At 43.4% G+C, this 13,024-nt stretch overlaps 1 protein-coding gene across 1 annotated transcript in view; it reads left to right on the top strand.

The window, feature by feature from the left end:
• Window positions 1-51: 51 nt before the first annotated feature.
• Window positions 52-13,024, top strand: part of nup188 (nucleoporin 188) — a 30,223-nt gene continuing 17,250 nt past the window's right edge. Inside the window, 16 exon segments of the mRNA XM_030341629.1 lie at window positions 52-113; window positions 984-1,038; window positions 1,469-1,542; window positions 1,650-1,734; window positions 2,921-3,001; window positions 3,106-3,150; window positions 4,309-4,401; window positions 4,521-4,640; window positions 4,878-5,089; window positions 5,212-5,326; window positions 6,202-6,402; window positions 6,818-6,907; window positions 7,334-7,399; window positions 7,487-7,606; window positions 7,723-7,849; window positions 8,104-8,262. Of these exon segments, the coding sequence (XP_030197489.1) occupies window positions 88-113; window positions 984-1,038; window positions 1,469-1,542; window positions 1,650-1,734; window positions 2,921-3,001; window positions 3,106-3,150; window positions 4,309-4,401; window positions 4,521-4,640; window positions 4,878-5,089; window positions 5,212-5,326; window positions 6,202-6,402; window positions 6,818-6,907; window positions 7,334-7,399; window positions 7,487-7,606; window positions 7,723-7,849; window positions 8,104-8,262 (1,669 nt within the window). The 5' untranslated portion in view covers window positions 52-87.

Raw genomic sequence — 13,024 nt, 5'->3', positions numbered from 1 at the left:
AAACAGGAGGCCGACGCTCAGCCAATCACACGGCGAGAACAGGAAACCGGAATCCGACGCTCAGCCAATCACACGGCGGGACCCAAGATGGCGGAGGCGGCCTTGTGTGTCAGGTAACAGTCCATATACTTAAAGTTTACCCTGGCCTTCTGTCAAATAACTTAACAAAGGGAAACTCAACTGTAAAGAATGCCTGATGTTCACAACCTCAAACTCGGGGTCTCCTTTTCATTAAAGTAACCGAGCGCTCCGTAGAGACCTCCCGGTCACCAGCAGCACGCTGACGTTAGGGTACCTTAGCTTAGCCCCAGCTCGCTGTTTGAATGGTTTCAGCGCGACTCAAAGCGTCACAACCACTGCATGGCATCAGTCACAACTCGGCTAAGAAACACTGCTAACTGTCTCTATATAAGTATTGAAAACTTTACTAAAAACTTTACATTTGAATGTATTCAGATGGAATAAAGTGGCGGATATTTCCGACCCACCGAGAGTAGCCGTGGTTGAGCTGTCCACAAACTGAACAAGATCCCTGAAACTTTAATCTAATTTTCCTTGAACACAGGTTATAGAATATAATATAGTACGGCCTGCACTATTACGTCTAATTTTCAAATATGGAATTCATGAAGAACTTTATCCCAGTAGAATAGAGTCCGACTTAGTGCAGACAGGATATGTACATTCATCTACTTCGGTAAAGCAAGAGGACTTGTTTCTAAATGCTTGAAGTAACCGAGCCTCACCATTGTTGATCATCACTGAAGTACCCAATTATTACGTGATTGCTTGCATCTCAGACTCCATTAACTACGTTTCAGGGAGATATGAAAACGAAATACATTTCAGTAAATAAGATTCAGCCCATAGGTATGTGTAGAACAACCGAATATACAATCTCTCCCAGGACACCGTATTTTTGATAACCACATAATTACAGGAAATGGTCTTCCCTCATTATCCAACCCTATGTTTTCTCACAGGAGTAGTCGGGAGCTATGGACAATTCTTCTGGGTCGGTCAGCATTGAGAGAACCGGTATGTGCTTTATCGATTGTTCTTGCTATTATTTTGAACCGACAATCCAGGCCGTCTTGAATTGGTTCAATTGTCGCAATTTATTCATGTGTTAGTCTGTTTGGTGACCCACCAACCACACCTATGGATTAAAACAAGAGGAAACAACTTGATTTTTAATTAGAAACATTGACAACTTTAAAAAATAAAATAAATAAATAAATATATATGTATATACACACACATACAGTTTATAATATATTTATTTGTATTGCTGATCACAGAGGTTTAGTTATACTGGTTGCGCCTGCATGGGAAACAACAATGTTTGGAGTCTTTTACGAAACTTCAAAATGCCACATTGGTCGTCCTTGTTAATGTGATGTGAACTGACATCTTTCTTTCTGTTCATGCTGCTGTCTCTCTCTGACCTACATCCTCAATAATATAGGCGCAGATTGAGGCAGAGCTTGACAGGCACTGGGAAAAGCTACATCAAGGGCTTACCTACTACAAACCAGCCAGGTATAAGTCTTAAAGAATGTGTTGTCCACAAACAGTTAGAAAACTGTTTGTAGTTGGAAAAGATACCAATGTTTAAATGTTGTATTTTCTATCCCTTTTCGATACAGTTCATCAGCTGTGGCCAGGCTGAAGGCAAACAAGGAGGCTGCCAAGCCACTGAAGGACTTCTCACTTAGGATAAGCAAATTGCTGGTGAGTTTGGGATGCTTGTCCTATTTAACTTTCTGTATTGTCTAGGTATTTTATCATTGCACTTTTATAGAGTTATACTTTACTTTCATCAATTTTTCACTAACGTGTGTATATATATTCTTAAATGGGTTCAATATGAATATATGCATAGTTTATTACACAAGTGCATCTCAATAAATAAGAATATTAAACATTTTCAACCAATCATTTAAAAAAGTGAAATTTGTATGTTATACATATTTATTACACCCAACGTGAAATATTTTAAGCCTTTAGTCATTTTCAGAAAATGTGAATATTGTTTAAAAGTTCCATGTTGTAGACCCAAGGTAGCAGCCTCAAAAGTTAATCTCTAAAGAAGCTGGCTGTTCACAGAGCTGTATCCAAGCATGTTCATAGATGGAGTGCAAGTAAAAAGTGTGGTAGAAAAAGGTGCAGAAGCAACACAGATAACCGTTAATGTGTGGGAGCTTCACAACGAATGGACTGAGGCAGGAGTCAGTGCATCAAATGACGCCATGCACAGACGTATCAAGGACATTCCACGTCAAGCCACTCCTGACCCAGAGACGACGTCAGGGGCCGTCTACCAGGACATGTTGGAGCGCTTCATGCTTCCTTCTGCTGACAAGCTTTCTGGAGATGCCGGTTTCATTTTCCAGCAGGACTTGGCCCAACCACACTGCCAAAAGTACCAATTCCTGTTTTAATGACCATGGGATTATGGTGCTTGATTGTCCAGCAATCGTGCCTGACCTGAACCCCAAAGAGGACGATGAGAGAGACATGAGACCCAACAATGCAGACGAGCTGAAGGCCGTTATCGAAACAACCTAGGCTTCCATAACACCTCAGCTGGGCCACAGGCCGATCGGCTCCGTGCCACTCCGCATTGATGCTGTAATTCATGCAAAAGGAGCCCAACCAAATACTGACTGCATGTACAAGAACATACTTGTATCATTTTTTTATTTACTGGTCTTATGTAATTTTACAGTTTTCTGAGCTACTGATATTTGGGTTTTCATGAGCTGGAAGCCATAATCTAAATGTCAAAACCAATAAAGGCTTGTAATATTACACTTTCGTAATGAATCTACATCATATCTTTGTCCTTTTTTAAACTTAATTATTTAAATGTTAAACAATAATTTATTGAGATGAACCGGTGTATATTTATTTTCAGGGTCTTGATGAGGAAAAGAGTTTGCAGATTTTACAGTGCTACCTACAAGAGGACTACAGGGGAACGCGTAATTCATTAAAGGTACACATAATCCCTTGGATTTCCTTCTATGGGTGAATTTTGTTTTAATCAGATTGGATGATATTTTTTTATAATTATAATAACATAAGCTTTTTCCTTTACAGTCTGTTCTCCAGGATGAGAGACAAAGCCAGGCATTACTGCTCAAGGTCAGTGTACATGGTTAACACCATTCACACATTCTTTATGCTCGATCATCAAATTGATTGTGATATGTATGTACAATTATGTTTACCTGAACTTTATTATTGAAATGTTCTGGCTTTCATTTCACAACTTGATGTCATGAAAATTGAATTTATGGCATTGCATAAAATCTAGTTAAGAATCGTCTTCTTGGTAAGCTTATTTTAATCATTAGTCTGATGCTATTTTTCCATTTCTTATGAAATTGTAAACAGGTGTTATAATAACATGATATAGACTAATCATCTTGTCATAAATGGCAACAAATATATATTTTTCTTGGTCTATGAATTTTTAAGTGGAAACTTATGTCCATAAATAAAGTCTGAAAATAAATAAATAAAATAATGTCACAAACCATTTTTTCGTCTCACCAACGTTTTTCGTATCGCGATATTTCGTGGTACAAAGTATCGTCACACCCCTAGACTAGACCCATGTTGTACATTGGTTTCAGTTTTGTACTTATTAGTTGTGTACTTGGTGGTATTACTTACTTAATTTTTTTCGCATGTCAATGGCGTCACATGCCCTCTTCCCATACCTTGTAAGAAAACACGCTAATCCAGAGGCCTAATTTGTTGATATATTCCATTAGTGTTCTATCTTACTACGATGCTTTGGTCCTTTATCAAGTGGCTCAGGACATGCGAGGAGGATGCTATCCACAGTATCGCCCAAACATTGAAGTTTTTTATTAAATGGGTAAAAATTTGATTGTAGGTCTTTGAGTAACTCATTGATTCTCAGTCTCACCTCACACTGACAAAAGAAAGTCCCCTTTTCTCCATGCAAACTCTGAATCATTGCAGGAAATATCCACCAGGCGAAGGTTCCTTAGAGAGGAGTGCTGCTGCCCCACCGCCTCCTCAGCAGGTTTACACCGCTAAACCCGCGGGAATCTTAGGGACGCGCTATTATGTGTACAGTAACATTATGAAGCTACAGCAATGTTCAATATGCCCATAAAGTCTTATGATTATCTGGGGCAATGGTGGGGAAGACAACCACTCCCGCGGTATCCCCCGTTCCTCCAAACGTCCTTTGTTTCTGTGTTGATTGAGCGCACGTCTCGGCAGAAATTACCACCTTTACAATGAATATGTTTCTTGTGTCCACAGATTGCAGACTTTTACTTTGAGGAGCGTGTGTGTCTCCTGCGATGCGTCCTACTCCTATTGACATACTTTCAGGATGAGAGACATCCCTACAAAGTAAGATATTTCATGAATACACGATGCAGCTTAGCATAACTCCAGCCGTAACACCATTTACCATCTTAAGTTTGGTATGAATTTAATGATTTTTTTTTTTCATTCTCTGTCTTTTGAAGGCAGAGTATGCTAGCTGTGTGAATAAACTGGAGAAGGACCTAGTGGCCAACTACAAGTCACAGTTTGAGAACTTGTTCAAAGCAGAGGCTCCAACATGGGAGACCCATGGCAATCTAATGGTGAGAACTGCACAAAAAACCAAGTCGAGATGGACCCTACTTGCATTGATTACATGATTCATAATAAATTCACTTTTTTTAGTATTAACTTGTTTGACAAAGTGGACACAGTAGAGCTGAACTGGCATTGCCCATATGCTAGCGAGGAAAAATACAAAAAAGTAATTAAATTAATAAATTGCATGTAATGTACTATGTACAAATAAATACAACCCACTATCCAAATGTTTGTTTCAGACGGAGAGGCAGATCTCGCGGTGGTTCCGCCAGTGTCTTCGAGAACAGTCTCTGCTGCTGGAGATCCTGTTCCTGTACTACGCCTACTTTGAGATGAGTCCGACCGACCTGCTGAGCTTCACCAAGCTGTTCAAGGAGCAAGGCTTTGGCCTCAGGCAGACCAACAGACACCTGGTGGACAAGAGCATGGACCCCCTGGTCGACCGCATCGGGTAAGACTGCTCTTTGTTTTTTATGTTTTTCAAAGCTATAACAGTTGTACATTAATTTGAACACTATATTTACATCATCATCTATCTGAAGTATCCAATGTTTTTGTGTTTGCTGCCCGCAGGTACTTCAGCTCTCTTATCCTGGTAGAAGGGATGGACATTGACTTCCTTCACAAGTGTGCACTGGAGGACTGCACGGATCAGCACCAATTTTACAGCACACCTGAGGTCACCAAGGTGGGCGCTACGTCTGTCGTTTTTGACCATAGTTCTGTCGTTAGTCCTCCACCCATAGCAGACTCGATCCATCCTAGGAATAGTTGGGTTTCCATGCCCAAATGTCATTGTTCTGGTCTGACTCAAATTCTGTCAAACAAATGTGGGTTTAAAAATCAAATCAATGCATGTGCTTTATAATAACCAAATTAAACAGGTTATAGATGTTACTTTAGGCAAGATTGGAGAGTTGGAAAGAGCTCAGAAGAGGGCAAGGTTTTGAAATTAAACATCCTAAGTAAACTAGAATTTGTCACACACCAATACCTGATGGATTTCTTCTCTATTTTTAACGTTTACACTTGCATGGTAGCTCTTGGATCATGCTATAGATCTGGTCCACAATACATTCTAATACGTCGACCTTGATTGCATTATTAATTGTTATCTAGTGATGCAACAACCTGCAGATTTCTGCAAGGGGATGTGTCTCAAAAACTAGTGTGCACAAGGAACGGTGTCATTGGGTTCATTCACTGAGAAAATAACGTTATAAACAAAAAATATTTCTGATATGAATGTTGTCATTCTGTGGGCAGAACCTTTCAAAATCACATATTATTTGCGTTAAAATTAGATTGCGTTAACGCGCTATTAACAAGCTCATTTTGACAGCCCTTATATAAATACAAAGTACCTATAAAAAGAAAAAATAGACGCTAAAGTATAGACAAACAGGGCAGACAAAAGGACGGTATAAATTATAAAGTGGCCCAGTACCAGTACTTCGCAGTATATTAAAGTGAATAAATGCAAAGGTAAACACAAGAGTGGCCCCTGTTTAGCAGTGTTGGGCTGCTAAACAGGCTGCTAAACGGTGTGTTGCAATTTTCCAGGAGATGGACCAGCTGCTGCTGACGCTGGGAGACATCCCCCACCACGGGCCGGTGCTACTGTCCTGGGTGCTGCTGAGGCACACGCTGAAGCCCAACGAGTCTAGCCCCGTCGTCAGGAAGATCGGCAACACCGCCCTGCAGCTGGGGGTCTTCAAGTACCTGTCCACCATGCTGCAGGGCCTGGGGGTCTCGGGAAACAACGTAAGGCAGTGCTTATTGAGTGGCGTCTTTACAGTGGTTCTCATTTGTAGCATTGGAACATAATGAATTGTTGGCAAGGTGTGTATTTTATTAAGTATGGATTGATTATTTTCAGATGCCACATGCATACCATTTCCTGTGTATCAGTTAACGGTTGCATTTAAATATGCTTTGTACCTGCCCTATGTAATACTGAACTAGAAAGATTTCACAAGTCAATCCATCCAGGGAATCTTTCTCCTAGTTCCTGCCCACCGTTAGAAAATCTAATAATACTCTATTGACTTATAAAGTAGGCTGAACTGTATGTAGCTATAACTACAACTCAAGCCACTAGATTGCTAATAAATAAATAGATGAATAGTGCAGGTTTATCAATCTTTAAATGTTTCTTTATTTTCCTATCGCCCTACAGTGTACAGCCAGCACTGCCAAGATGTGCATCTATGGCCTCCTCTCCTTCGTCATCACCTCCTTTGAAGAGGAGACCCTGGGCAGCCCACAGGTACGATCTGCAGGAGTAGGGACTGAACAACTATCCATGAGTGTTTATGATGATTGTTTTGCTGGGCAGGACTCCAACCCATCCATAGCTATCCAAAGAAATGGGCCAACAAACCGACTGTCCACATTTGTTCATTAAAGGGGACATATTATACCACCAAGTGTGATGAGCCGTCAGAGGTACTTCAACTCTTTCACTTAGGGTTCAAACCCAGCGTAGGCAATCGATCGGTTTCCTGTTGAGACTCATGGCCTCAGAAGATCTAGTGTGTGTGTGTGTGTGTGTGTGTGTGTGTGTGTGTGTGTGTGTGCGTGCCCGCCCGCCCGCCTGCCCCAGGTGGACCATCCTACTCGACTCTGAGTCATTGATCGCTGATGATGCGTGTTGATTCTCCTTGCTGACCAAAGCCTTAATTTGCTCCTGCAGCATCTGATCGACGCTGCATGCGAGGTGCTCTCTGCTCCGAGTCTTGCCGAGCTCTTCTGGGAAATGGTGAGTCCCACAGTGAATCTATAAAGAAATGACCACCACATGTCAATGTTATTATTCACTGGGTGGTCTTCTGGTTTGTCCATGCAGAGACCCAACATGGGCCTGGGCATGATCCTGGACAGCGCTGTGGGGATGTTTCCTCACAAGACCGGCCCGCTGCTACAGCTCCTCACCGCTCTTCTGTCAAACAAGTCCACCGTAAAGAAGGTGCTCAAACTCCACACCCACTTGTAGCACACACACAGCTGTTTAGGACATGGGTTTCATTCTAAACAAATGTACAATGTTGAACAATATCTTTTTTTCCTTTTATGTGGGGGCAGGTTTACACTTTTCTGGACAAGATGTCTTTCTACACGGAGGTGTACAAGCAGAAGCCCAACGAAATCATCTCCAAGGACGACGAGACACTCTGGAGGAGACAGATCCCCAAACTCCTCTATCCTCTTGGTAAGAAAAGGCCTTTACATCCATGGGCGGTGCAGTCTAGCTCCACGGTGGCCCTGTCTAGATCAGTGACTGTAGGTCAATGGTCATCCTCTGGGTTTGGGCCCTGAGGCTGCGGTACTGTTTCCCTAAACAGCATAACCATATTACAGAATGCCAAACATAGTGGCCTCCGTTCCAGTACGCACTGGAATGACTCCAGGCTGGTGGAGGAGGTGGTTCACTCTCACTGATCCCTGGTGTCTCGCTGCCCCCAGGCTCCGGGCAGACCAACCTGCGGATGCCCCAGGGCGTTCTGGGCCAGGTGGTGATGGCGGGGGAGCAGGGCTACGTGGTGCGCTGGGACTACTCCTACAGCGCCTGGACCCTGTTCACCTGCGAGGTGGAGATGCTGCTGCACGTGGTGTCCACCGCAGGTACTGCTCGCATTCACACTTAAACTTAATGGAAGATTTGATACCATCTTTGAAGACTGAAAGGAGTCGTTCTGTTTTTTTTACATACATTATACATGGACATGTGAATTCTATCACTTTTGTGGCATTTTATAGGTCCCATGGCATGAAAATCATGGAGGAGGAAGGGATTGTTGCCCGCGGTTGTGTATAATATGACATTATTTAGATATTGAGCTCCAGGGCCCCGTTTCCCGAAAGCATCTTTAGCCTAAGTGGATCGCAGAGTAGGTCGTACGAGCATCGTACAGTTTTCACACAGTTTCCCGAAAGCATCTTTGGTAACGAACCTCTTAAAAACGCTCACGAGTAGCTAACGAGTGCTCCAGGGTACTCGTAGGACGCTAAGAGCCTCGTTAGCCTACTATAGCCTCAGTGGCGTAACCAGCGGACATTCCTAGTATTGGATGCGTTTTATTATAACACATTGGTAATGGTGTATCACGTGCGTCTGAGCCTAATGTGGGCCATTATGTTCTTAGTTTGAGAGAGACAGTCCAGGAAATGTTTGAGCAGGCAGGGCACTTAAAATGTGTGAGAGCAAGTGGGGGGGATTTGTGCAGACTGACAAAGGCTACTCATAAAACGTAGCCTAAAATAATGTAATGTGATAATTTAAAATAAAAAAATAATAAAATTATTAATTATAAAAATATAACAAAAAATGCAAAGGAGCAGGCAAAAGGCTGGGATATGGTGGGGATTGGTCACGTTGACGGGAATGTTTAGTGACATGTGGGAGGGTGGAGGGGGTTAAAAAAAGTCTCAATCACTCTTCGACGTGCATGAAAACCAGCCGCGTAGTTATGAGGGAGGCCGTCCTCACACCAATCTTCCTCGTCGTCATCGTCCTCGATGTCCTCCGGTTCAACCAAAGCTACCCCAGCCTTAGCTGCAATGTTGTGCAACATAGCTGTCACACATCACAGCGCATGACTTGGCCGGCGAAAACTAGAGACCTCCGCTGGACTTGTGAAAGCGCAACTTCCACCTCCCGATCGTGCGCTCAGGATTAGGACTGATGTATATGTCGGCCTCAGTGACGTGCGGTGAAGTCAGTAAGTGGGTAGGCACTGAGATTTTTGTGTCCCACTCCGCCCCTGCATAAATAAATAAAAATCAAATCAGGATGACATATCGTCTATTACTCTCACTCTCCCACACGCACGCACACACACATCATCAGAATACAACCACTGTATCCTTAATTATTGCACGATGGCCAATTATGTTTGTCAGTCAGCAACAATGAGAACATGAAGGCAAATGGCTTGCAGTCGACATTAATTCAACCACACTTATCAATTCAAAATTAAGCCCAAAATAGTTTCTGACTCACCTATCGGTAGATAAAATCCATCCGCCGCTCTTTCCTCGTGAAGGCGTCGATCACAGCGTTGTAAAAGACCTCTTTACGGGCCTTCAGTTGGCACAGTCTCTGGCTCTCGATGGACAGAATGGCCAGGGCTGAAAGACGTGCTTGTCCGGTCCGGTTCCGACTGTACGTCTTGATGCGTTTCAGTGTGGAAAATGTGCGCTCCACCGAAGCTGTAGTGGCTGGTATTGTCAACACCAGTTGCAGCAACTTTGTTGCTTCAGGAACTGTTGCTTCCAGGTCGTAATTTTTTAAAAAGTCAAGAAGCTGTGTTGGTGATTTGCCCCTTAGTTCTTGTGAGCCATACAACCCCACAAGATTCACTTTTCAGCCTGACGAAGTCAAAGTACCTGGCATACTTTGACAGCTTCTCCAGTTTGCTCTCATCAAACTGGCGCAACATCTCCTCAAACCTGTTGCCATCTACCAGTCCAATGAAATCCAGATCAGAAAAGTGATTGACGAACCTGGTCTTCATCTGAACATTGACGTTGTCCAGAATGCAGTAGTAGATGCGAGCTCGTTCTGTTTTGTTTGACAGCCCATCTCGTGTCTCGCGGTGAACGAGTTGCATCTCATCACATCTTCCTCAAAGTGTGCATGAAAACGGTCAAAATCCTGTCGCTTGCTGTCCAACACTTTCATTGTGTCTCTGATGCGATTACAGCAGAAACCGATATCCATGGTTTTGGACTGAAGGATGCTAAAGAGGGCATCGGTGTCATTGAAGATCCCTTCAAAAGCCCTCATCCTCATCGTCATCCGCTTATCCGGGGTCGGGTCGCGGGGGGAGCAGCTCAAGCAGGGGGCCCCAGACTTCCCTTTCCCTTCAAAAGCCATCAGTAGGAAACGGGTTGACCGTTTTCCTAGCCACAACTCAAACCCAGCAGCCATTGCCAATGTTTCTCCGTCCCAGTTGTCGGGATTGTCGCCGATTCCTTTAAACATGGCACGTAGATCTGGATGGTGAAATAAAATCCTTTGGACCAGCCTTGAATTTGAACTCCACCTGGTTGCTGCTGCTCTCGGGATGCGGCGTTTGACAGTCTCATCCAAGTGATGGGTGCGTTTGGATGATTTGCCAAAAAAGGCAGAAAGTCCCTCAGCTGTCTTGAAAAAGGTTCTGCACTCGGGGATGCATTTTGCAGATTGGGCTAGAACCAAATTTAACTTTTGCGCATAACAATGCGTGAATATAGCTTCGGGCACCTTCTCTTTAATTTTTGCCTGCACCCCATTTAGCTCTGAGGCCATGACAGAGGCTCCATCATACGTCTGTGCAACCAGTTTATCGCAGCAGTTGTATTTCTCTAACGAGCCCAATACATACTGCGAAATGGCTGCTGCTCTCCGGTCGTTGCTCACATCATCAAAACCAAGAAAGGCTTCCTTTACTTTGCCTTCACATACATAACGTACAACAACAGATATTTGGGCTTTATTTGTCACATCAGTGGACTCATCCACCTCCACAGCAACAAAGGGGGCCGCATTGATGTCAATCCTAATGTCAGCGAGGAGCACGTCTGCCACTGAGTCGATCAGATCATTCTGTATTCTGTTAGATGTTCCAGAAAACACAGATGTACGTAGATGTCTAGCCAACCTCTCGTCTTTCTCAGCTATGGCATCGAGCAACTCAATGTAATTGCCCCTATTGCAAGAGCTAGTGCTCTCATCATTGCCACGAAAAGAAAGCTCTTGCTTTGCAAGGAAGCAGGTCGCATTTATCAGATCCTTCAACACCTCCCGGTTTTCCCTCACCTTTTCATTGTGGCAGGTTATATTCAGCCTCCTCTGCTCGTCAAGTGCAAGGTCGATCCGTGAATTGCCGAAGGTTTTCAGCATAATCTGACACCGAATGTGAGCTGATGACTTTTCATGCTTAGTTAAAGCTGCGGGCAGGTTGTTTAAATCACAGTATCCCGTTGCAGTCCAAACAGTCTGACTGGATGAAAAAAGCAGGCAGGGATGGCAGAACAGCCGCTGACTGGTGGCACAGCCACAAAGCCAATCCTTTTTCTCATACCAATCCGTTTGAAACGAGCGAACAATTTTCGGTCCCTTTTTCTGCAAGAGTGCATCAAGTGTTGGCATAGGCCTCCCTTTTGCCAGGATCGAAGTGCGCATGCGCCACATTAGTTTTTCGTTGCCGTTCACAATGAATGGACAGTAAAGGCACTGCTTATTCTACCGGTTTTTTGTATTTGATGTTGCGTAACTGATACAATTGTCATCGTAACGTCTAAACAATTGGAATAACGTATATATTGCATATATAAAACACAAGAATACTCGGTACAAATACAAATACAAGTTTATTAAATAAAATTATTTAAACATTTTTACGTTTGAATTTTGTCAGGGTAGGCAGTGCCTACCCTGACTGCACGTCACTGGTCGGCCTAGGCTTAATCAATTGTGTTTTAATATCTTTAGCATTCATATTATTGCAATCTATTCTTTTCGTAGGCTACTCTGCGGTTGGCCTTGATGGGGAGATATTTTAACCCTTTTTAACCCCATTTTCCTCCGACATTCCTGCGTCTCCCCCTGCGTCATAGCCCGTTTCAGCACCATGTCAGTGGACAGGTACAATCCTACGTTCGTCTTGAGTGCAGCGAATGCGCGTTCGCGTTAAAGAGGAGTTTCGGGAAACGCTCCAAAGAAATTATCGATGGTTCGAAAGATCCACCTTTCGAACCATCTTACGAGCGAAGATCCATCGATATCGGGAAACGGGGCCCTGGTCTCCTGCCGGAGCAGAGTGTTCTAGAACATTTACAGAACACGGCCAAAGGCTGTGTGCGCCTCGCCATTGCGATACATCCACTGTAACCAGAGCGTACAGTACCTTGGCCGCAAGCTGCTCAGGGCCACACCCCCACCCTCCTCCTTGACCCGCCTCTCTCCTCCTCATTTGCATTGAAGCAACAGACACCAGTGTTTACCGCAGGATTTTTTTCAGCAGCGGTGGTGTGGTCCCCGAAACCCTCTAGGGGGGCCGGGGGCATGTCCCCCCGGCCGAATTTTTTTTGTACCCTTTACATTGGAATGCATGAATCTGGTGCACTTTGAGAGGAGAATATGCACTTAAATCCTATTCAAACAGTCCTGTGTATTACTGTAGATGGGATTATTGGTGTTGTAACTTTGCCTTTTGTGTCTTCATTTACAGATTTTTATATTTTTGTAAATATAAACGTAAATATAATTTGCACAATTTATTTACAGATTTTTGCCTAATGCTTAAACACTAAACATGGTTGCTATGCCCAAAGCATAAAGGTTTTTTCCCTGTATTTATGCTAATGACCACATGCTTACAGGCGATTAGCATAAATCCCT

This window comes from Gadus morhua, chromosome 19 (assembly GCF_902167405.1).
Source record: "Gadus morhua chromosome 19, gadMor3.0, whole genome shotgun sequence".
Lineage (NCBI taxonomy): Eukaryota > Metazoa > Chordata > Actinopteri > Gadiformes > Gadidae > Gadus > Gadus morhua.
This window is presented reverse-complemented; position numbering and strand designations above follow the sequence as displayed.